This window comes from Stegodyphus dumicola, chromosome 8, assembly GCF_044657685.1.
Source record: "Stegodyphus dumicola isolate Sdum_Otavi_A_Nest chromosome 8, ASM4465768v1".
Taxonomy (NCBI): domain Eukaryota; kingdom Metazoa; phylum Arthropoda; class Arachnida; order Araneae; family Eresidae; genus Stegodyphus; species Stegodyphus dumicola.
In genome coordinates this window covers 115,973,449-115,999,443 of record NC_140775.1, presented here as the reverse complement: position 1 = coordinate 115,999,443, position 25,995 = coordinate 115,973,449, and the positions used below count along the sequence as shown (strand labels likewise).

Below are 25,995 nucleotides of genomic sequence, written 5' to 3'. Positions count from 1 at the left end.
CAAAAAAAGAAAGTGATTTTGGATGTCTGAAAGCAACTGAATTTTCTCTAGATTATATCTAAAACAAAACCTCTCGAATCAGATGAGAATTTCTGCTTTGTGAGTGACAGCATACGTATCCAGAAACGTCGTTCTCCAATGAGCGTCGAGCTCCACTGCGTGTCATCTGGCATATATTAGCCAATGAGCACAAAGCAAGCTCAAGGCCGTTGGCCATTATTTGGATGTTCTTTCATTATTTCGTTCATCTTGTCCTGAGTTGTGTGAGTACACGTGCCTTTGGAAAATAGTTTTAGAAATTATCATCTGTTGTTATGTCTGCGAGAAAGGTGAAATACTCGTGCACATTTCAAAAATCGTACACAGTTGACTTTCCTTCCATTATTTCCTTAAGAAGAATAAATTTGCGATGTGTACCATCTGTCGTTGCGATTTTTTGATTTCGCGTGGTGGAAGGGCAGATGTTCTCAAACATGTGCTTACACAAAAACACAAGGACAACATGAGTTGTTTTGAAAAAAATGAAAAATTAAATTTTTCTTTGGAAACAAAAGACCAAAAAGTGATTAATACAGAATGTCTGTTCTCTGTTTTTTTACTGGAGCACAACCTGCCACTGAGTGCATCGGATCATGCTGCAGCTTTATTTAGAAAAATGTTTCCTGATAGTGAATCGCTAAGAAAAATACTCAAGTGCAAGGACGAAAACAGGTGCAACTGTTAAAGAAATGGGTTTGAAAAATAAATCTTCAGTTATTGATTGCATTAAAACAGCTCCGTTATGCCTCTCTACGGATGGAAGCAATAATACCAATTCAAAACTGTATCCAATTGTTGTTTCTTTTTTTAATCCAGAGTCTTTAGCAATTGAGTGCAGTTTACTTTCTGACCCCACTTTAGAAGGATATTCGACAGGCTTTAATGTAGCACAGCTAATTATTAAAACTTAAAAAGAAAATGCAGTCTCTCCGAATAATTTCTTAGCACTTGTTGCCGATAATGCACCAGTAATGGTAGGCTTGAAGACTGGTGTTGTAGGCATCTTAAGAAAGGAAAATTCAGATTTGCAGATTATGAGGTGCACCTGTCACCTCTTAAATTTAGCAGCTAAAAAAGGGGCAGCTTCTTTACCAATAAATGAGGATGAACACATTGTTGATATTTATTATTATCTAGAAAGGAGTTCTAAAAGAAAGGGAAAATTGAAACAGTTCCAACAGCTGCATAATACTGAAATGAGAAAAATTTTGAAATATGTGTGTACACGTTGGCTGTCTTTAAAGAAATGCTTAATAACTATTTAAAGTTAATTCATTATTAAAAACTATACTTTTATCATTTAAAAAGTCTTTTTAACATTGTGAAAAATCTCCTGATTTCTTCAAAAAATCTGATTTTTGAGTGTCATAGGTTGGCAAGTATGCTACCGAGTAACGGTATCTTAGTTTCATCACTCCATTTAACTTGTGAGCACTGATCATCTGTCCAATTAATGTGTTCCTTTGCCCACTGTAGTCTTTTTTTTTCGTTGCTGAAAATTAAAATAAGGCTTTTTTCGTGGAATTCTACCTCTCAGTCCAACATCTGTTAATCTTCTCCTGATTGTTCTTGAACTCACAGAAACACCAGCATCATTCAGATCACTGCTGATGGCCGCTGATGACATTTTTCTATCTTGGAGACATAGTCTTTTTATTTTTCTGTCATCAATAGATGTGGTGCACCTTTTTTGGCCTTTTCCTTCTTTGTTTTTATTGAATTTGTCTCCTGATGTGGTAAACAAAACTTTCGGACTCCAGATGTAGTCACTGAACCACCCACCTGTCGTGCAATTTCAGCATAGGAAAGACACTTTCTCGTAACACAATAATATTACATCTCTTTCTAGGTGTCCAATCTACTCTTTTATTTGATGTCATTGCTACTTGACTAAATATTAAAAATTTTTACAAAACTTCCTACTTGTAATTGCAGTGTATAAGAAACAGGTCCTCCTTCTACAGAACAGAGCAAAATAATGAATTGTTTCAAGTGTAAACATGATGTCAGCTTCTACTGGCAGTTACTAACATTTGATTGGTTCTCAAAACAAGAACAGTGATTGGCCAGGAAAGCTAGACAGTACAAACCACTTCATAACTGTGTTTTTTATTTATATTAAAGTACATATAACTTTTTTTGTATTGCAAATAATTGAATTTTATGTTTTGTATTGGATTCAGTAATAAATTCACTTTAAAATGATATATATAAGTTTGCATTTTGCGAAACATAACGTTTTCTATAAGCATACACAGTTTAAAAACATAAAAATTTCCAAAAGTGTCCACAATTTTGGCCACCACTGTGATGAGGAAAATCTTTATTCCTTTAAATGCTGGAGGTCGTGTATTTTTCTGATTATGCAACGTTTACACTTGTGCATTCCTGCAGCATTTGGGCATGCTAAAATTGTTGGTTTTGCTTTGAAATCTTTCACACCAGTTAATGCCTTTTCTGTAGAGGTAGCCAAGGTGTTTCGCAGTTCCAGTTCATGGATAGAAAAGACCAGTTTCATCAGGTTTTCACTATTAATGATTTAAATGAATTCATTTGCAAATAGTTGAAAAGCTTCAGAATAACCTAAAGCCTTTTTCACCTGAAATTTTTAATTGCCTTTTACCATGGCGATTTTTAAATTTCATTAACCAACCTGTCAAACATGTGCATTCTTTTTTATTTCTTCATGAAATATTTTGACTTCAGCCATTTTGGCATGCTCTCACTGCGAAGCTGTCTGGCCATCCCTTGGCCAGACAGCACAATGAATAATTTTTCAATTTAATTTGTGTTTTCACTGCAAGTGGGATGTTGGAATTCCCCCAAAATTCAAAAAGTTCCTTTTTCTGTTTTTTTATGTCGTATACAATTGATTTTCCCAAGCCATACACCTCAAGATTTTGAGACGAATATACCTTTATTCATTTTTTGCAGCAATTCCACTTTTTCTTAATGAACATCGAAACATTCTGTTACCTTGTAGATTCTGTTGCAGCTCCAGAATTATTTCACCATAATCAAAAGTTCAAACTTTGATTTTCATAAAAATGCTGTAATAATAACAACCTGCAAAAAATAATGAGCTGGGTCAATTTAGAAAGTTAAGGAACAGTGCAGTCTGCTATATTAACTAAAATTCCTTGGAATCGGTTAATTATAATTTAAGCCCAGCTTAATTTTAGCCTAGCTTAATAGCGTCCACTATACATTATTGGCTATGTATTGCGAGATTGTCGATGGAAGACAAGTTGTTCGGCTAAATTTTGTCTTGCTTCTATCATGCACTGAGACAATTAAGCTTGAATTGTACTAGTTTAGTTATTTATTATACTTACGTCTATGTGTTGCACATGCTTAAGGCCTGAATAAATAAATTTCTATGTATACTTAAGACTTACCGAAGGCCGGCGTTAGATATTTTACTGCTTGATGGTCTCTGTGGGTCTCAAATTCTGCTACCAAGCACCTCGCTATGTTCTGAATTTTTGCCGTCTCAAAATTTCGGTTTCCAGTGCTTTCCCTAAATTCTAAAAATTTTGTCATCCCTTAATTTTCTTGCTTGTTGTTTCTCTAAATTCCAAAAATTTTGTCTTCCCTAAATTTAGCAATATGAGCTCTGGCGCCGGTTGTGGATTTATGTGAAAACAAATCAGTTATTTTTAATTCAAATAGCATGATGGACATTTTCATCACTTTTGCTGGTTTTAGTGTTGTCTAGAGCGGGGACCATCCTCCACCCAGGGACGTAGCTAGATTTTCCTGCGCCCGGGGACAACTGAAGAATTTGCGCCTCTTTCTGTGTGCCAAGAATGGAAAACATTTAATTAAAAAAATTCGTTGCATTAAATTGGCGCCCCTTGAATGCTGCGCCCGGGGACAGATGTCCCCCCTTGCCCCACTATAACTATACCACTGCCTCCACCTCTTCCCTGCCAATTTTAAACACCTTCTGATACCTGGGAATTACAAGGAGAGGGCAGATTCCCTGTAAGCTCCTTGAATCATTTAATGTGTGACAAAGCGTTTTTTTTTTTTTTTTTTTTTTTCAATTCAGAACACAACTTGATCATGTAATATTGTTCAATAGTTTTGTCTATTATATATATCATAACAAAAGTACTAACAGGAGGTTTACGGAAAACAACAATCCTGATGCTCCAAGAGCTCAGAGCAGAATGAACTTAGAAGTGTTGTAACACTATGAGTTCCATTTACTCACACAGCCAACTGGCAGAGAGGCAGGGAAAGACCAAGTACATTACTTTTTGGATAGGCCTTGTAGGAAGCCTTAAACCACTGCTGTGCATCTACAGTCAGATCATATGCTAGAGAGATTTAATCAAACGTTATTGGACTACCTTTCTTTATTCATAACTTGGAGCTAGTAGACAAGACTAATAAATATTCTTCCTAGTGTATATGGTGATATTTGCCTGCCATGTGACGTGCTCTTTGAATGATCACTGGATATGCTTTCTTTGCTTGAGTACAACCTAGAAAATCTGCAGGCCCGTTTAGAATATATTCATGAGTTTGCCAAGGAAAGGATAAATACAGTAATTAAGAGGATAAAGATGAGATGCGAAGTCAAGTTGATGGGGAAGGAATTCCATGAAAGAAATTAATCCTAAGCTTCACCAAGGGATCTCGCTCAAGCTGCACACTTCCTGGGAAGTGCCCTTCTGTGTGATCAAGAACAGGGTTCATAGCGGTCCTTACAAGTGCTTATAAGTCCTTATATTTGAAAATAAAATATGAAAGCCCTTATAGGTGCTTGCTTTTTCTCTAAAGCACTTATTTTTTTTTTGTTTTTAGTGCTTATTTTTTGCTTTTAGTGCTTTTTTTTAACGAATGCACATTTCCCCCCGGTACCAAAGCTGAAACTAAATAAACAACTTTTCTTCCTTATATGAAACATCAGATGGTGAATCATACTCCCAGAAATAGCTTTTTGCCCCTCTCTCTGCATTAACATAACCAAAGAACGTCTATGTACAATAAATATTCTTTGACATAACCTCTGGTGCACGCGAGTACAGATAGGTGCATGTCGTTCTATTGCGAAAAAAGATCAAATCAAAGAATTGCGAAAGCAGTAGAAAATTCCAGTACATTCTGTATTTGCTCCCACTCAATATTACACACGTTTGAATTTCTATTAAGATTTTAATAATTTACATTCTTGTTCTGTGTGGTCAGTTCATATTCGCTTTTATTATGATTGGTATGCTTATATTATGAGCATATGTATGAATATTTATAATAATATATTTGCAGTAACTGCTGAAGTATAGATAAACTTCAAAAATGGGTATATTTTAACACAGATTAGTTTTCTAAGGAATAATATTCAGAATGGCATAAATAAAGTAATTGAATAGTCAAAATAATTCCTTTTTTTTTTTTTTTTGGAGGGGGCAATGCATTATACAGTATGGAAGTTGGGATTTCTCCCCTTTCTCCGCAAAATCTCGAATATTGAAACTGTTACAGTTCGCAGCAAAGCAAGGAATGGACTTTTTTTTTGGTCACTTTCCAACCTGGATTGAATAGGACTAAAAGTTCTGCGGTCTACCAACCCAAGCAAAGAATGATTCCATTCCAGAAATTTAACGCAGTCTGTTCAAAATTAAAATGGAAAACACCCCAGATTATTAAATGTCTTTATTAATCAATATGAGTTGGCAAGGATATCGTGCAGAGCTCGGTGTGTCCTGCTCAGTGATAAATATGCCATATGGGCGCATGACAGTTAAAAATCGGTCGAGACAAAGGGGCATTTTCCTTTATTTAGTTATTTATTCTCCAAATACCATCAGCTGTTGATTTCGATTACGTAATATCACGTGCAGAAACTATTGCGATATCTCGCAGAGATAAAAGAGTTTTACTGTCCTTGCTAAAGCAGATTATTTTTCAGTTCCATTGGGCTATTTTTTATATGATGCACATATCGAAATGTCAAAAACATTATTTAGCTGAAAAATCTAAGAATGGCTACAATCTATCCCCCTTCCTCTTTGACCAGTTACTCTCGACTATCTGGAATTTTCAGATATTCGGCAATTTCCGAGTATGCAGGTTAGTTAAGCTTTTACTGTTAACACTCCATCGGGCGCGTTGATCTGACAGATACAGGCGTGTCAAAATCTCTGTTTTTGTCCCCTTAAACTTGTTCTCACGACCTTGACATTATTTGTATCTGTCCATCTGACCATCCCCTCCTTTGGAATGCAGTAACGACCAGCTCAGTGTAGGAGTATTTCCCGTTTTTAAGCTTATTTGAAAATTTGTATCTGTCAGATACGCGCGCCCGATAACGTTTGTCTCCTGAAGCTTTAATGGAAGTATCGAGATTGAACTAGTCCATAATATTCTGTTTAGTGATGGAAATGAGGAATTAAATGCTGAAGAATTTGATGAAAGTGATGATGAAGTGGATATTTTAGAAACATTTGAAGTGGATTCTGAAAGTATTGAAAGTGATTATAATGAGTCAGAACTTTATGATGATGCTAACAATGGTGATTTTTTTGTAGGAAAAGACAAAAGCACTAAATGGGCGAAATTGCCCGGAAGAAAAAATGTCAAAGTTAGATCACAGAATATTATCACAAAATTACCTGGAGTAATTGGAAATGCGAAAGGTATAAAAACTATATATGACTCTTGAAACTGTTTTTTTTTCCTGATGAAATATTGGAAATAATTGTGAAATACACTAACAAATACATTTCTACAATTTCTGATCTAGTAGAGAAAGAGATGCAAGACTAACAGATATCATTGAAATAAAATCATTTATAGGTTTACTTTTATTAGCTGGCGTTTTGTGAAGTGATCGACAAATTTTGGAAGAACTGTGGTCTATTGATGGAATGGGTATTGAGATGTTTAGAAGGGTAATGAGTCTGAAGCGATTTAAATTTCTTCTGGGACAAAATGTTACGATAGATGAGAAATTAGAAGGTTTTAGAGGAAGATGCCCTTTTCGCCTGTACATTCCATCAAAACCAAATAAATATGGCATTAAAATTTTTGCAGCAGTTAATGCTAAAACGCTTTTTACATTGAATTTAGAAATATATGCCGGAAAACAGCCCGAAGGCCCATTTAGTGTCAGTAATTCTCCACTAGATGTTGTTCTGCGATTATCTGAACCAATTTTCAACAGCGGTCGCAATATCACTGCAGATAATTGGTTTACCTCTATTGATGTTGTAAAAGCCCTAAAAGATAAAAAACTTTCTTACATTGGAACAATAAGAAAGAATAAAAAAGAAATACCTCCCTCTTTTGTGAAATCTAAAGGAAAAGAAGTACATTCAAGCTTATTTGGTTTTTCTAAAAACTGCACTTTAGTTTCATACGTGCCGAAAAAAGGAAAAAAAAATGTTTTGCTTGTATCAAGTATTAACTTTGATGATGCTATAGATGCAGACACTTGAGATGAAAAAAAGCCAGATATAATCACATTTTATAATGCTATAAAATGAGATGTTGATGCTCTGGATAAGATGTGTGGAACTTATAATTACGCTTGCAATGCAAGGAGATGGCCGATGATAGTATTTTATTCAATGCTAAATATTTCAGGTATAAACGAACTAGCTGTATTTTTGGGAAACCAGAATACTGTTCAGAACAGGAGAGAGTATTTGAAAATACTGAAAGAATTAGCCAATAAAGAAGTTGTTAGGCGCATGACTAAAACCAATTTATCAAAGGATTTGCAAATAAAACTTCAAACCTAAGACCCAACTGCTGAAGAAGGAAAAAAAGCAAAGGTTCCCAGTAACCAAAATAAATGCAAAAGGTGCTCTACATGTCAAACAAATAAGAAAAGTAGATTGACCCAATATTCCTGCATATGTGCTTAATATTTTTGTTTGGAACATGCAGTAATGATGTGTCAGGAATGTTCAAATGAAAACCAAACTAAAATTTAGAATCGAATTAAAGTATACCTGATTTATTTCTTCATTTTATGTTATGTATTTTTATGTGATATTATTTGTGAACAACTGCCATATTTTAAAATTTTTTTCCAACTGTATTAACATGTTTCATTGTGTGTGTTTTTAAATAGCATTTTAACCTGTGTAATAGTGACTGTAAATAATAAATAAATAAATAAAGGTCTGGGTGTAAAAGCCTGGTCCTAAAAAGAATAAAAATAAAAGATTTAAAGTAATACAGATCACTAGAAAACACGTAAAACAGAGATGTATCTGGACAAGAGTGTTAAAGGATGACTGCATGAAGCAATTTACCGTCTTCTGATTTCATAAAAGTTCCCCTTTTTTACTTATTTTTACTTAAATTACTTTGCTTGCAATATCTGTTAAGGGAAAACTGTTATACAATGAAAATTTAGAAAATGTTCAGAATTTTGATTTAAGTTAAATTATTTCAATATTAATATGAGTGGGAAAATAAATTGTATTTATTTTTAGGTGCCAAGCAAATATAATAAATATGGCTTATTATTATTTATTTTCTCTATTTTGAACTGAAATTTCAACATTAAATCTTGTAATATGATTTAGTTCTGCATAGTTTTTTCCCCTTTCATTGTAAACCAGTTCTGTAAATTGAACTGTTATTTAAAATTTTAAAAAAAGAATGTAATTGTTTTCCATGGTTGAGTAATGCTCATTCTCTCTTAATAAATACTGAATTTTTCATATTTTATATTACAAGTCTAATTTTTCTTTTAAGGTTATGCAGTTGTGTATAATGTAATTAGACAGGTGCTTATTTTTTTTCTGTGCTTGAAAAGTGCTTATAGGTGCTTATTTTTTTAACTGAAATGTGGCTTTAAACCCTGAAGAAACTGAATGATGTAGTACAGTCAAAAGTCTTTAATCCGGACTCGTCGGGACTTCGGCGATTCCGGATTATCGATTTTTCCGGATTATAGATCATCAGTTTAAATCTGGTAAGATGGCATGCAGAAATTATAAAATTAAAAATATGAAACCGTAATTTATAAAATAATGAGCAATTATGATCTAAAGGGTATCAAAATTTACCAAAAAAGAAGCCTAATATTTATTTGTTTACTTTATTAAACATTTCTTTCAACGCGCGGATGCGTAAAGCATACCTTACGCATAGCCGAAATTAGAAAATTGCAACCAGAAAACTATTTGATTTGTATTCGTGATATTTATAATGACGAGGAATTTGATTTAAATCATATCAAAGACGGAGTACATCGAAATTAAATACTACATTTAGTAAGGAATTATAAGCACAATAAAATAAAAACATCTGCCCTGAAGATAACGATAGTGTTGACAGATCAACTTCCAGTTCATTGCGCGCCGCGACGTCCCCCCCCCGCGCAGAGCAGCGTGAAATTGATAAACAGATTTCGGAACGGTTAGATAAACAAAGGATATGCTTTTATCCATTTTTTGTAGCAATTCGTTTTTTGTTTGATGGACATCGAAACATACTTTCGTTTTCTAGATCCTTTGGGAGCTCCAGCATCGGAAATTCTATTTGACATAATCGAAAGTTCAAGCTTACTTTTAGAAAATTGCTCTTACAGTCTGCAAAAAATAATAAGCCGGATCCAATTCGAAGATTAAGGAACAACGCAATTATCAACATTAACTGAAATAGATAAATAGATAATTTTAGTTTATACCGTCCGTTATACATTAAATGCGCACGCGAAAACGTATTCTGCACTTGCGCACACGCATATGCGCAGTAGTCAAGGTCTTACGCGCACGCGTAAAACGCCTGTGCGCATGTGCCAATGCGGCGCATGCGCAGAAAGTTTTTAGTTTTGAGGTCCGGATTATAGATCATTCCGGATTACGGGTGTCCGAATTAACGACTTTTGACTGTATTATGCATACAATGAACTCCTCTTTCTAAATATAAAATAATTCAGCATGATTATGTATCTCCGTGGTTTAGTACCTTACTATGTTGTTGAGGGTTAGTTGCTCCAGGTCTACACTACCTGAAATGTGCAATCCTGTAGGAGGGGGTCTGTTGGATATTTCTGTAAATATTTGTGTCTATTTAATTGTATTATTGTTCTTATGCTTTTTTGTAATATTTTGGGGACTTATGTATTAATGCAACCACCTTGGCACAATTTGGTGTTTTTTTCCCAGATGAAAAGGTAAAAGTTACTTATTAGGTGCAAACTAGTGGTTTTTACTCTTTTTTTGTAAGAAAGATTCCCAAATTATCAATATTTATCATAAACAAGTAAAATTTATCAGCCATATGAACATACTTTAGCCATTTGGAATATAAATTGGAATTATTAAATAAGGATTACATGATACATTAAAAAAATAAAACACATTCTTCTTTAAATCTTTTTGTAAGTTTTTTGCTCTATTCTCCCGAAATACACAGTGATCTGTTTTTCACTTAAAAAAAAGTGTTAGAGAACTGCAGAGATTGAGCCTCTCGCAATCTTCGGCAGCAGCATTTATCTGGGAAATGCATTTCCTCGCTGCTTCCTTTAGAAAATTATCAGCAAAATGTTTATTCTTGCCAAAATTTTACTGCAGTTTTTTCCCATTGCTGGCCAATTGCACAAACTCATATTTTAAAACTAAGGGGGAAAAAAAAAAAATCATGATTTGTTTATAGAAACCATTGGAACTTGGAATGTAACAAAAAAGAATGCATGCAAAAATGGTGGCATTGCTTGACAGAAGGACTGCTATGAGGATGCATGCCAGAAGAAATGTATGCACATGGTTGCCAGAGTTAGGCATATTCTGAAAATGTGGTGACTTCTACCAAGGTGGCTGCGTTAATACAGTATCATATTTTGTATCTTTTTTATTTATTCATTTATTTGTTGCATTATACATAATTTTAAAGTGTCTTTTTGTGTAATTAAATTTTTAACTAGGTAGTTTGCATATAAGGCTTTATTTCTTGTATAGAATTGTTTAGATCTTGAGATTTTGAATCCCAAAACATTCAAATTGTGAAAATAAATCAACCAGAAAATGAGATATGGGCAAAAATACTGCTGATGGCTCTTGGTGATAATTTCTGTCATCAGATTGGTGATTTCTGTAAATTTTGAGAAAATGTGTTTTCAAAGGTCTTGAAGAAATTTTTCATGAAGTTTCCAGAACCATATGCAACATTGCATAACTATGGCTTCAGCTGCCAGAGATCACTCAGTTGTTAGGCAGTTATGAAAAAGATTGCAGATCATACAGAGTGAACTGAATTGTAATTTGGAGTTTACTCTTCCATTTTAAAGTTTCCTTTGTGACTGATATTGGAGATTACAGTATTTCTCATCTATTAAGAAGAGGATTTGAGTAATATCTGTGTTACTCTCGAGTTATTTACAGCTGTTGATTTTTGTATTTTCCCAATAAATGGCAAATTTCTTCTGGCTGATATGAAGTAATTATTTAAAGAGGCATCTGCAAACTGTAGTTCACAACAGTTCTAATTCTATTTTTTGCATTATGTCCATATTTTGAAGTTGAATGGTTTCTTTTTTTTTTTTTAGGCATCTAGATATCCCCGTCCAATGTTAATACCAAATATCAATTTTTTACTATTTATGGTATTTATATTACCATTTCAAAGAGGGGCGAAAACAGATGAGATTTCACCATTAAATGAAAACAAATGATACATTTTCAGAATGTTAATTATTGTGTAGAATATCTTTGAGTTCTCTAACTGCACAGATTAAAATTATCTGAAACTCATAGCGTTGTTCTTTAGACGATAATGTATAAAAGTTAGATGAAATAAGTAATTTCCATAGTTTTTTTTTTTTTTTTCCTTCTTCTTCTAAGATTTGATGTAGTTTCTAGTCATAAATCTTTCATGTAATAAGAAAAATTAGTGAATATATATCCTTTAACTGCTATGGTATATGTCCAGTGAATGTGGATACTACGTTTTACATTATGAACTTTTTTTATAATAGCTTGGGAGATATCATGTATGTCTAGCTGTCTTCAATATTTTTTTCGAAAATATTAGCAGCATTTTATTTTAAAATAAAATTAGTAATTTATATGTGTCTAAGTGACTGCATATTTGAAAAGTATTTCCAAAAATTAAAATGTTATCTTTTGATTTGGACCCAGTCATACCATCTGCGTGAAATTTTATCATAGCATTAAAATGTAAATTTTTCAGTGAATATTAAATATTTTGTACCTTGCACTAGAAATCTGCAAAGTAAAATAATAATTAAGAATTTGACAAAATTGGGAAAAAAGTCTAATAAGTAAAGTATTTCTCTGAAGTTTACATATTTAAAAAGCAGAAGCTTTGTTAAAATATGGAGTTTTGAAAAGCATACTTTTTTACTGCAAATCATCATGTATTTTATTTAAATTTGACAGCTATTTTATTTTAAACTATGTTTAATCTTTTAAGTTCAGCTATTTTAAAGCAAAAATTAAATACATTTAGATGAAAACAGGACATTGTTAAAAAACTTGTTCATTTAAAATAGGGAAAGTGCTCCTTATATGTTAATGGACATAAAAAACATTTCTACCTACAAGTATAATCGGTTAATATTTTCCTTTGAATAACGTTCTAAAAAATGTTAATGCAATTACAATTTTGGAAAAAAAAAATCCTTATTTGATGTTTTTTAAATTAAAATATTATCCTGGTAAAAATCATTTTCTTAATTTTTTTTAAATAAAGTGGAGTAAAAAAAAAAAAAAAAAAAAAATAAAGGCAAAGAACCTAAAGAGTGCAAAACAGAATGACATTCAATTCTGGCGATTCACTTATTATGTATGCCAATTTTGAAATCACTGCCAAATATTTTTAATAAAAGTCTATTGTTTTGGAAATATATCTAAAAATATTTACTTTAAAATGGTGTGCAAATCTGTATAGGTTATATTTCAAGAAATTTTTTGAAAAATTAAAAAAAATTTTAAAAATGTTTAGACAAAAAGTGAGAATTGTATTTGAATTAAATCTAAATTACAGATTATAAAAGAAAAAACAAGGAATTCTGATTAAAATGGCAATATTAGTAAATGTGTATCAAATTCAGCTAACATTAACAAGTGAAAATTTTGAGTATTGATTTTAACAAAACTGTTCATGCTGTTTTTCCAAAATGGGGCAGTTTAGCATAATTTCAGGTGTAGAAAGAACCATGGAGAAATATAGGTGTGTCATTTGAAGAAAAACTCGATTTTATGTTACAATGAGTACCTTAAAGCAATGCAATAAATCTAATATTATCTTAAGTCACATGTTTGATATATGAAAAACAAGTTGAATTTTGTGGATCAACAGAACAGGAATGGTGTAAGATATTTCCTTACTCCTCAGTGTGTGCCTTCACTGTGTAACTGAAAAGCACGCCCGGCTAGTAATCAGGAGGTCAGGAGTTCGAATCCTGGTGAGGGCATTGCTCATTTTTCATTTCTCCTACTCCAAAGTAAAATTCCCAATGCTTTCTATAAATGCCTCCCAAACTAAGAGGTGGTAGACGACAATGTATTGCCACTAGGATTTGGCAGCTGGTTCTCTTCATCCTGAATCACCTTTTAAGTGGGAGAAAGTGTAAGATTTTTTCTTCCTCCTTACTGTATGTCCTCAAGGATTAACTTTAAAACACATCTGGCTAGCAATCGGAAGGTCCAGAATTTGAATTCCAGTGACATTGCTCATTTTTCATGTCTTCTACTCCAAAATAAAATAAATGCCTAATACAGTAAGAGATACAATGCCTTTTTTAGGCTCCATGGAGCATTAATTTACAATAAAATAAAATTATAGCAATTTATTTCTATTTGGCTTTGCTATTTTAAAATATAAGACTACTCTCTGTATCTAATCTATTTGGAATTAATTCTTAAATTAAATAGGCACATCATAACTACTTAATTTAAAGTTGTTTTGAGTGTTAAACTCCAGATCAAATTACAGTTTTTTCAAATATGCTATTTAAAGAAATGTTTGTTTTGTTTTGTTCGAGTATGGCAAAATACTTGAGGGCTATTTCTCTAACGGAAGGGGTGCCTTCATGGAGGACTTTCTAAGGGAAAATTGGCTTGTATACTCATTACACATGGGGAAAAACCACGAAAATGTTTATGCGGCCAGCTTGTTTGCCAGGATTTGAACCCCTGACTAAACTACCAGTGTTCAGCAACACTATTAATTATTAAAGTTATGCAGCATGGTGCAAAATTAGTTAAATAATGAAGTTATAGACATTAGCTATTTTTTAAAAGTAAGAGAGATGAAAAATGAGCAATGGACCTCTCGACTACATGCCAAACATGCTGACCACTGCATCCCAAAGACATGCTAAGAAGGCAGGAGAAATACCTTATATACTCCTTCTTTTGAAGGGCGACAGGGGATTAGGGGACCCAATTGCCAAACCCTGGTGGTGGAGAATCATCATCCACCTTCTTTTTTAGTTCTGGTGCCACTGTAGGGACATTAGGTATTGAAATGAAAAATGAGCAATGCCCTCACCGGGACTCGAACCGCAGACTTTTCAAATACGCGCCGAGCATGCTGACCACTACAGCATGAAGGCATGCTAAGAAGGAGGTAGAAATACCTTATAGAGTGATAATAATTAAATCAAAAGTAAGTGGCCTTTTACACTCTAACAGGAACAACATAAATCAAAATTTAAATGCTTCTAAAAAAGAGCAAACAAACAAAAAAAAAAAAAATTAAAACAAACGCTAAGTAATTAAAAAAATTCTAAAGTCTAAAAAAATCTAGTTAGTCGTCAAGGTATAATCTGTTGTAATGAATAACACTGTACAAAAATTAAGCTGTATAAAAATTAGAACTCTCCGAATAAAGAAACAGAGAAACAAATGGGCTAATTAAAATAATTTGGCAAATTAATATTCAATTAATAAATTTTAAAAGATTAATTACTTTTGTTCTATAATAGTCCTTTAGCAATTTTGAAATTTTTTAGGTTTAACATTGTTACTAGTTGCAGTTTATTTATTTATTTATTTATCCTTTTTTTTTTTTTTTTTTTCTTCAGTTAGAAAATGTGAAATTACAACAATATGAATTGGAAGGTAGAATAAAATTACTCAGCCAGACGCTGGAAAAAACTTCAAAAGCATTGCAGGATGAAAGGCTGAACAGGGATAAAATAGTTGCTGAAAAATTGGAAGAATGTCATAAAAGAGAAAAAGTTTTACAGAATGAAATAGAAAAAATGCAAAGCATTTTGCAGTTTAAGGTATGTGTAGCATTAGATAACATTTTAATATTTTTAGAATATCATTGTTTCAACTAAAGGGTCTTTGTACTTGAATGGAACTTATACATATACAAAAATGAATGGATAGTGAAATTATTATTATATAGAAAAATAGTTTGGGACACAAAATATTATTTTATTTATTTTTTTTTTTCATTTGTATTTTCTCAATATATATTTCTTTTGAAATAGAAGTTTCAAAAGTGAAAATGGTGAAAGTCCATAAAAAAACAATTAAAGTTATAAATTTTATACTGAAACTATCTTTAGATTCATGAAAGCTGGTATTGAGGTGTTTTTACTCTTCTCTTCTAATATTGATAAAATAAATTCTTTTACAAAATTAAAATAAATAAATGAAAAAGTTAAAAAAATTAAAGAAAGAATACAAATCACTATTTCTCAAATTTATTATAACCAAATAAACTACTTCAATCATATAAGAAAAAAATAATTTAAAGCAACATCATCGCAGTCTCAATGTTTTCTTTCTTGAATATTTGTCTTCTTTCTGTAACTATGATGTTATAAAAAATAAAACATTTCTCAGTATCCATGCTAGTAATGAAACTGTGAAAACTTTAAATTGCTGCCTTTTGAAGATTTTGTAACAGAATGTTGTTTCTTGAAGAGTTTGACAGTCTTGAAGTTTCTGACATAAATGTGAGTATTTTGATTGACTATTTAAAAAGTTGCTGATAAAAATTATTGCTAGCCATCAATGAACTTGTCTTTTGGAATATCTCTGAAAAACATTATTATATAGAAGATTTCTAGTAAAAGTTTGGTTTTAAAGTTGATGTAAGAATGCTTGCAGCTACAGATGGAGGGGGGAAAATCTTTCATGTTAGTCTTTCATAGTTGTTTCATAGTTTCATAGTTGTTTAGTCTTTCATGTTGCATTAGCTAGAATGTATACAGTCTATAATTCTTGTCTTCCACTCTGATCAGCATTATTTTGTGCTTTTGATCAACGTCACTTTTCTTATTTTATCAAAATATATTCTGTCTCCAATTCCCAAAATTACCATCACAATATTTTTTAATATTATTTCCCAAAATACCACCGCTTTGGCACTTGAGGGAAGATTTTAAATCGTCTGATAGACTGCGCAAGATATGACTGAATGCATAGTTTGATTGGTCTAAATTCTACACCAGTTTGAAGTTGTTTATGTCATAGTTGACAATTCTGAGCTAAAAATTTCCTTTCATAACTTTCATACCAGAAAGACATTGCCTTTCCACTTCTTTTTCCAAATTGTGGAAGGGAAAGAAAGATTATCTAACTGCCCAGCAAAATTTTATTGTGATTAATTATGCAACTAAAGCATACACTATATAAATCAAATAGGGAAGAAACAGGTAAAAAATATTTTTACAATATATTCTACATTGCTTTAATAGTAGCCATTAATGTAACAAAAGTTGTGGATAAAGTTTTAGTCATTTGCATCTTTATTATTATCCAATCATTAGATTTTCTCTTTTCTTTCTTTTAAGTTTAACCTGAATTTATTTTTTGTACTAATTCCCTGAGTGCATATAGCAGGAATTTATGTGCCAGTAAACTGAAGTCATGGGCAAATAATACCTGAAACCAGACATAAAGAGGATATCTCCATATATATGATATTAAAGTATTATGATCAAAATAGGTTTTTGAAATAGATTTGTCTACTACTGGTGTGTGTGTATTTAATTATGGCAAAGCATGCTAGGGCTATCTGCCTAAGAGGAGGGATGCCTTCGTGGAGGACTTTCTAAGGGAAACTGACTCGTATGCACGTTACACATGGGGAAAACCACGAAAACACCCATGCAGCCAGCCCGTTCGCGGGATTCGAACCTCGGACCGAACTACCAGTGTTCAGCGACTTTACCGCTCGGCCGCTGGTGGGCCTAGTCTACTACTGGATGTAGATCACACTAAACAATATGTTGTTCAGAAACTATGTATGAATGTTTGCTTTCTGATATTTTTTTACCTACAGTAAACATGAGTGAAAATCCAGAGCAGCAACATATGGTTAATAAAGTGCGTATACTGTTTCTTGATCAACACAACCTTGAAGTTTACCTAAATTGAAATGTTTGTTTGGAGAAATACAGGCATAAGCTTTTCACTGCCCTTTGTCTCAATAAAAAAGCAAAAATTTATAAAACTAGATTTAAATTAAAAATATTAATATATGTACCATTACAAAAAATTTAATAGTAAAAAATTAATATGATAAGCGAAAGCTGTATGGCATAGAGAAAAATTCCGTAAAGATTATTGGTTGTATTAAACAGTTATAATTATATTTTGTCTTATTTTAAAATTCTAGGCACAGAAGTATTATTGAAGCCCTAGTTTTCAAAGAATAGTATTGTTGCGTGCGAACGGGTTCGTTATGAAATGAATGCACAAGTCCGATGAAAAGTGAACAAAAATTTATTATTATCACAACAAAAATGCTTAAATTTTCTCAAATTATCATGCAGTATTACAATATCTCACAGTAGTTATCTTTTAACTACAAATGTCCAATAGAACGTCATTCAAAACAGCTAAAGAATGCTAATCCGCGAATTCGCTACAATCAACAAGAGCAGTTTTCTAAACAACAACAAACTAAGCAACTACTCCAAACTGAGATGTTTTCCTCCTTTTATTAGATTTTAAAATCACGCGCTAGAATTTTCCAGCACTTTCTCGAAATCAAAAAGAGATATTTATTTATTTCATGCACGCGCTCTTGTATTTTCAATTTTCCGGCTTAGCTTTCTTTTAATATTCGTCACGCGCTGCACTGCGCGAGAAATAAAACCATTTAATTTGTAATTGAACTAACATTAGCTTTTTAAATACCAAATTCGTAACAGTATTTTATATGCTGTCTGTTTATATCACATAAAAAAGTCTTATATATCTGTGTATCTGCATAGCAAATTTGTGCTTAGAGATGATGCTGAAAGTTCCCGATTTTTAATCGCCATTTTATACAAGTCTTTGATTCAGTGAACTTTAAAGATAATTTCTATTCTGTCATGAGGCATACTACAGAATGGTTAATTATGGAAAATCAACAGTTTGCTCAAGTTCTGTTTGTAGAGGCTGAATTAACTGGCTGCATAATCTTTTTTAGAAATTTCCTGATTTTCTTATACATAATATATACTTATATTCATAAGTTAATCTAGTTTTGCTATCTAAGATTATTCTATCTCATCTAGTTATAGAAAACAAAAGCCAGGAGAAAAATATAATGTGCAAATTAAAAAAAGAAAAAGTGGAAATATATGTTTGGTTTACTTGACAATCAGGAAAGAAAAAAAAAGGAAGATTATGTTTCTACATTCTTTTGCAAAACAATCGAAGCACCATTAAGGAAGTGGCTGTTTTTGATGAAACTGAATATGTGTATAGCTCATACACAGATAATAAAATGATTAAAATATCAAGGTCATAGTACCTCTTCATGGCTCACAATTACCCATTGAGTGTACAAATTAGTAGTTGGTCAAACCGCCCCTGGCGGCAATGCGTGCTTGAATTCGTCAAGGCAAGGAGTGGTAGAGGTTCCTAATGTCATCCTGCAATACATTCTGCCAGGCATTCATCAGTTGTTGCTCCAGATCTGTGATATTTTGTGGTGTCCGAATCTGGCGCCCTACCATATCCCAGACATGCTTGATTGGCAAAAGGTCTGGTGACCTTGCTGTTCAGGGAAGAGTATCAACCACACCGAGACATTTGCAGAGGTATGCGAGCGGTATGTGGCCTGGCATTATCTTGTTGGAAAATGGCCCCAGGATGACCTGCCATGAAAGGTAATGCAACCGGCCGCAGGATGGTATCAACATATCATTGAGCTGTTAAAAATGTACGCAGGATGACTAAAGATGACCTGCTGTCATAAGAAATAGTGCCCCATACCATCACACCAGGGGTTATTTGGCTGTATGCCTTTTTAAAACAAAGGCAAATTGGGACTGCTGGCCCCGTCCTTTCCAGACACGAACACGGTGGTCATCTGCTTCAAGAGTGAAGTGAGATTCATCGCTGAACACTATACGATGCCAGTCTGATGGCAGCCATGCTGATTGGCTGTGACACCACGCCAGATGATTCCGCTGATGTTTTGAGATCAAAGGCAAACGTCTTAAAGACCTCTGTGAGTGTAACTCCACCTCAGAACAAGCATGTGAGATGGTGGACGGTATCACGGGAGTTATAGATGTGGCTGCAGTGCATGCAACCATTGCTGCCAACATCTTTGCACAGCAGTGTCTGTACGCTGCAGGTGGTGGCCTATTGCTCGGTATGACCACCCAGTTTCATGCAACCGTACAATGCGACCATGTTCAAAGTCATTTAGTTGTCTGTAAGTTCTTTGATATTATTGTAATGGCATCTTTAGTTGCTTCTTTATGGAATTACAATGAGAGAAAAAAAAAAAAAAAAAAAAAAAAAAAGAGGGATAAATTTTCCTCCTCTGTTACTGGTTTTATACTTTTCATATTGCGCACTAGAAATAAGCGCTATGATCACAGTTCCTGTTCATTTGCCTTGAAAAACTTTGATCATTTGCATGTTCAATCAAGATGTTTTTGCATACCAAATTTTGTCACAATCACAAAAGCCCTTCTTGGTGCTTCGATTTTTTTTTTGCAAAAGATTGTATTGTGATACTGTGTGTGCCATGAATGTTAATTTGAAGTTTTGAGAAAATTATAATCTCTTCGCCCTCTTGTTATAGATGTTTTTTCATCCATATATAATTTATTCTCCCTGTTACTAAGTAGCATTGGCTGTTTGAGTTGTAACTTTTCTTGTTTTCTTGAATTTAGTAATCCTTGGGTAATGTTACTTGTTTTTTTGTTTTAACAGTGCTTCCAAATTTTAATCTAGAACAATATTAACATTTATCAACATACTGTCCCAAAATAGTGGTGCAAAATAATACTGGCACAGAATTTGTATGCAAAGTGCATTTTATTGAATTTAGAAATGATGTGAAAATCTGATTGCTTCACAAAAGAGGAATTTTTTTTATTTTTTAAACAAACTTTCCCAAATATAAGTATAGGAACTGGGAGGGCGCATTAAAAGTTCGATTTTGTTATTTGTCAAGATTATTATTATTATTATTATTATTATTTAATTTGACATTGCCAGAACATGAATATATTTGTCATTTAAAACACTTCTGTAATTGGGACTACATGACTGTGACCAAATGTTTGTTACTGCCAGTTGCAATGAAAAAAGAGGTATGCAAAGATGTTATAGCAGTTTTACAAAATTTCAACTTTCCACGGCTAATCGTTTTTGAGTTATGTGAAATGTATATATGCATATGCCCAGACATCATGAAAAAATCCCTTTTAAATTCATTTCAGGAGTTTCATTTTAGGGGGAAAAAATTCCTTTATTCTGTGTATATGTATGGGCATTGTGCAAGAAAATAGTCTAAAAGGATTTGGGAATGCTCAAAATGGATATTGCCATTGAAATATGATACCCTTCATTCAAGGAAGTAAAAAAAAAAAGCCTTAACAACAGATCAATGAAAGTTAAAAGAAAATTCAAATTTATTTTCAATAGTACTGAAAGATGAAAGAAAATGGAAATTGTAGAATTATTATTGATAATACATAATTAAGATTATACATTTGTTTAAAATATGTAGTAATGTAAGGTCTAACAGAATTGTAGATCAGTTGAGCATCCAGTAAAGTTTTTTTTTTTTTTTTTTTTTTTAAGGTAGAATGTTAATTTCAAAAGATAATGAATTCTTGATAATTTTTTACATTTGTGTAGTTGGAATTAAAAATTGATATTATGTACCATATTTGTCATAACTATTTTTTCAGTAATATTAGAAAATGTGCATAATACAGTCAAAACAAAAAGTTATGTTGTCGAAACTATGTTTTTATTCTTCCTGTTAAAGAAATGCTACATACTTACTATAACAAAGTGACACTGAATGCTGAATTTAAACATTGATCATATCTATTTGCTTAAGTATGAAATATTTTAAACAAATTAATTTTTTTAACTTTGGCAGAAAGTGTTTGCATAATAATGTCCAAATTGCAATACAGTTCAATAAATTTGTTATTAATATTAAAATACTATTTATTCATTTGTTTTCTTTATTTAAATTATTTTATAATGGCCAAAAAGTGTTTGTATATAAGGAAAGTTTTTTTTATTTATTTTTTTTTATTACCTCTATAAGTTTAATTGTATAAGTATGAAATTAGGCAGGGAAAAAGGTAACAAACTGTGAGAGGGAAAATAAAAGAAATAAAAAAGAGAGAGAAATCATGTTTTTTCTTATTGAATGTGACGTATGAGGATGTGAAAGAAGAGAAAAGTATTAAACACATATGTTTAATTCTGTTTATTGTTATTAATATTATTACTGTTTCAGAAAGAAAAAGTTCAGGATTTTTTCCATAAGTAAACTAGAATGCTGAAAATTTCTAAAAAGTGCTAAACCTTAATACAAAAGTATTAAAGGTGGTCATTAAGGTTCCCACTTCTCCCGGAATCCCGGGATTCTCCTGGAATTGAGTCCTGAAAATTAAAATATCCCATCTCCCGCAAGGAATTTAAAATAAATATTACTTATAATACCCAGAATATAAAGTTTCTCGAAAATAACGACAAAATGTGCACAGACGAAATGGTTTAGAGTATCGAAAATCACACGACCGAGCACAGCACATAAAGAACATCTATGTCAGTACATATTCTTTACAGCAACAATCTACGGTGAGCAGTGACTAAGCGCCTTACGGGATGAGTCGTGGTTTCATGCCGCCGTGTCGCGCGGCATATTATTTTCATAATAATGTCTAGTGAAAAAATACAATAATGATTCTGCAAGTAAACAAGTACCACAAAAAAAAAAAAAAAAAAAGACAAAATATTTGATGTCGTTTCAAGACAGGTGGTTTCTGTGGAATTTGATTAGCTTATAAAGAGAGACAGCTTTAACGAAGAATGTAAAGTATGTCGGAAAATGGTTAATATTAAGTACGAGGATGTTAGAGCATTAACTGTACATTCCCAAAGCAAGAAATACCAGTCGTTAATATTGAATAGGGATTCTTCACAATCGGTTTGGAACTTTTTCATGAAGAAATCTTCAGAAGAACAGGACAATATATCAGCAATTGAAATTACTTCAGTCTATCATAGGATTAAGCACCATCACACTTTTAATAGCCAGGAATTGCACAAATTGTATAGCACTCTATTTCCAGCTTCTTCTTTGCCAAAAATCATTTCTTGTGGTAGAACAAAATGTACAAGTATTTGCGAGTGTGCTTGCTCCTGCAGCTCAAAAAGTACTTTTAAACGAGATTAAGGTGGCAGAGATTTTTTCAGTTCCGACTGAAAAGAAACTCTTTCTTCTCCCGAAAAATTTTTTCCTCTCCCGGATTTTGACAACTAAGAGGTGGCAACGCTAATGATCATACTATTATGCTTACTCTATCATGCAAAATTCAAATATTTAAGATGTTGGTCATAGTATAGACACTTCCCACAGTATGAACAATTTACATTCTGAATGACTGTTCATACCATGAGTTCGTTCGTAAAATATTAGTAGGCTCGCTAAGTGTGTTTCCTAACGATGTTAAAAGTTATATATGCAATCAAATGGACCATTAAAAATATTAAACAAAAAATTAATACATGTAAAAATTAAATACAATCCATTGTAAATAAAATATATAAATAAAGAAGAATTACTTAACTATACAGTACGTACCTTGGATTATCATCTTTCAAGCATGTGGATGGGGTGAGGATGAGATTAGTAGATCTTGGATGAGTAGATGTCTGACTTGCCTTCTGAATCATCAACAAGTAAATGGGACATTTAAGACGAGGAAGTTGTATAAGAGGTGAAAGGAGCTGGTATATTAGTTGGGCCAGCAAAACCAATTTGTGAGGTGACTTTCTTAAGGAAATCGTTCTCTAAACTTGTCTGAACCGACTTCATTTCATTTCTTCATAATTAAGACAATGTGTATGATGCACTGTATTATGTACAGCTATACAATGCATCATGCATAGTAGACTTCAGCAAACTCTCAGAATCTATAATTTTCCGAAAAAGTGAGGTTCTGAATTGTTTTTGACTTTGAATAAATTTCACTCTTTGAGAGTATAAATATAAGTATTTATATATATAATACTGATATATATATAAGATAAAACAATATGTAAATAAAAATTATAACTTAAAATAGTATTAGCCTTTAATTCTTTCTTTTAATTTGGATACTTCTCCTTTACATCACAATGATGATGTACCTAATTTGGAACAAACTCAAAATTTCTAGAACTGAAACATTTCTCCTAAACTAAACTTTCATTCTGGATAATGATGTACTTTCTCTCTGCATTTCACCCTAGTCAGGTTATTGCTTGCTGCTCTCTTCTTACTGAAAAAAGTATAAAAAATGTAAATGTTTTGAATCAGACACATTTAAAGTGCCAGGTGAACTATAGCCACAAATATCAATTGAAATAAAAATGAATATTTAATCGGCATTGGTTGCAAATTTGTTATCCATTATGGATCAATATTTAAGCAATCAGTATTTCTGCGTTATTACATGTACAGATGTATGTATAACTAGGGAATTGGAGAATATATTTTAATTCACTCATATAGAAACCAAACACAGGAATGAACAATTTTGTTTCCACAGCTCAAAATGGTAATCAATTTAAAACTTAATTTTAAATCATAAAAACAATGATAACTAATAATGGAAAGATAAAGCAACAGCTAATGCCCAAAGTCAATAATTTAGAGGATGAATATAAGATTGATTCTGTTAGGTTCTTTCTTGAAGGAATAAACTTGTCTGAATTAATCTCAAATACCGTTTTTCTAATACTTTGTCTAGATAAATTTGAAAATGTAGTTTAATAATCATTAATATAATAAGATGTTAAACCATAAGCTATTAATTATTGAAACTTATCTAGAAACAATTCTATCAGCAAAATGGCCAACTTCCTTCACAGTCCAAAATAGGAAATATAATTAAATAATTACTGAGTAATTAATCAGAGTGATTAATCAAATGCAGAATTGAAAGTTGTTAAAGATGTAAAATAGTTTTAAAATCCCTTTCAGTAGCATTAAAATTAAACATTATGCCTTCATTTAGAGCAAATAAATAATGGCATTAAGATGCATTTACCTCACAAGTTCTAAATTAAAAAAAAAATAATAATAAATAAAAAATAAATAAATAAATAAAAATAAAAGTTGAAGGAAAAGGAAAAATATTTTCACTTCTTCTATCTTCCTTTATTATTATTAGTACTACTACTAATAGTAGTATTTTAATCATTTGACAATGTTCAGGGTTGATGTAAGTCCAGATATAGTAATAATTCTGAATTTTTTATTTTCTCAAAACCTGATATGTGAAATGTAAACTCATTATCTTTCTCAATTTTTTTTTCATCAAATATAAAAAATAAAATCCGAGATACAATATTGGAATCATCACAATAAGTAAGTACGTAGTCATTGGGCTCCTGAGAGGAAATTCTTTGCTTGGGAATCATGAACACACTCTATAGCATTCATTGGAAGAGAGAATATCATATGGACACATGACTGCAGCATCTTACCTAGAGATTTAGTAAGATTGGTATCATCTGATGTAGATGTGTCTGGGGAAGTTTATTGTCACCAGTGAAAGAGCATACTTTGAATGTGCTTTCTCTTTGTGTTTCTTGTGTGTGATGCAAACCGTAAGTGCATTTCTTTTGGCTGCCATGTGCTACAGAATAGCGTATGAGCTTTCTAATTTTCCTGTTTCTGAAAACAGTTTTTAAAGTGGGAATATTTCTGTTCTGTTGCAAAATTTTTTATATAGTTTTTAATTTAAGTGATGGCATTTTTTTTGGAACCTGCTATATCAGTCAAGTGGATGTTAGAATCAAATAAATAAAGCAGAAGTTGCTGGCCAAAAGGGGAAAAAAAAATCCAGGAATTTGTCTTTGCACATGTTTTAATATCTCTCTCTATTACATCATTGAAGGATTAAAATCTTTGTCAAAAATATGCAGCAGGAAAAATTCATAAAAAAGCATGAGAGTTTGTAAAAAAAATACAAATTTTATCTGCATTATAACCAGGAGTTATTGAAAAATTACAACAAAATGAAAGACAACTCCTGATTGAGGTATTAGAAAGTCAAGTTCGGAAGTGCTTATGCTGTCTTTTATGGGGAGGATTATGTTCCATTTTCTTTAGCTCCTCACATTATTTAGCTAACTAAAATATTAGTTAACAAAATGAATTCAATAAATTTATCATAAATGAATAAAGTAACCACAGCTTGGGAACTAAAGTATGGACTTTGTTAAACTGTCAAGGAACACTAATGGAAATTTTGAAAGGGTATTCTTCCCTTTAACATTAACGGCAGTACTAACAGAGCCCATAAAAGTATTTTGACAATTTCTCCAAAGTTAAGAAAAGATTTGCATGGATTATTTTTTATTATGTAAACTTAAATCGTATAATCTCAAGACAGTTTATTCACTAATTGTATCAGAATTTGAAAAACATGATATTCCTTGGAAAAACTTAACATGTATTTTAATTTATTCATGGAATACCATGTGAGGGGAAAAGAAGGGAGTAGAAAGGAAGCTCTGCTGCGAG

General features: G+C 32.1%; 1 protein-coding gene across 9 annotated transcripts in view; it reads left to right on the top strand.

The window, feature by feature from the left end:
* LOC118199303 (uncharacterized) overlaps nt 1–25,995 on the top strand; it is a 123,590-nt gene that overhangs the window by 15,844 nt on the left and 81,751 nt on the right. For all 9 annotated transcript variants that reach the window (XM_085822326.1, XM_085822325.1, XM_085822321.1 and 6 more), the window contains one exon: nt 15,062–15,265. In XM_085822326.1, coding sequence (XP_085678452.1) covers nt 15,062–15,265 — 204 coding nt within the window. The remainder of the gene's footprint in view (nt 1–15,061; nt 15,266–25,995) is intronic.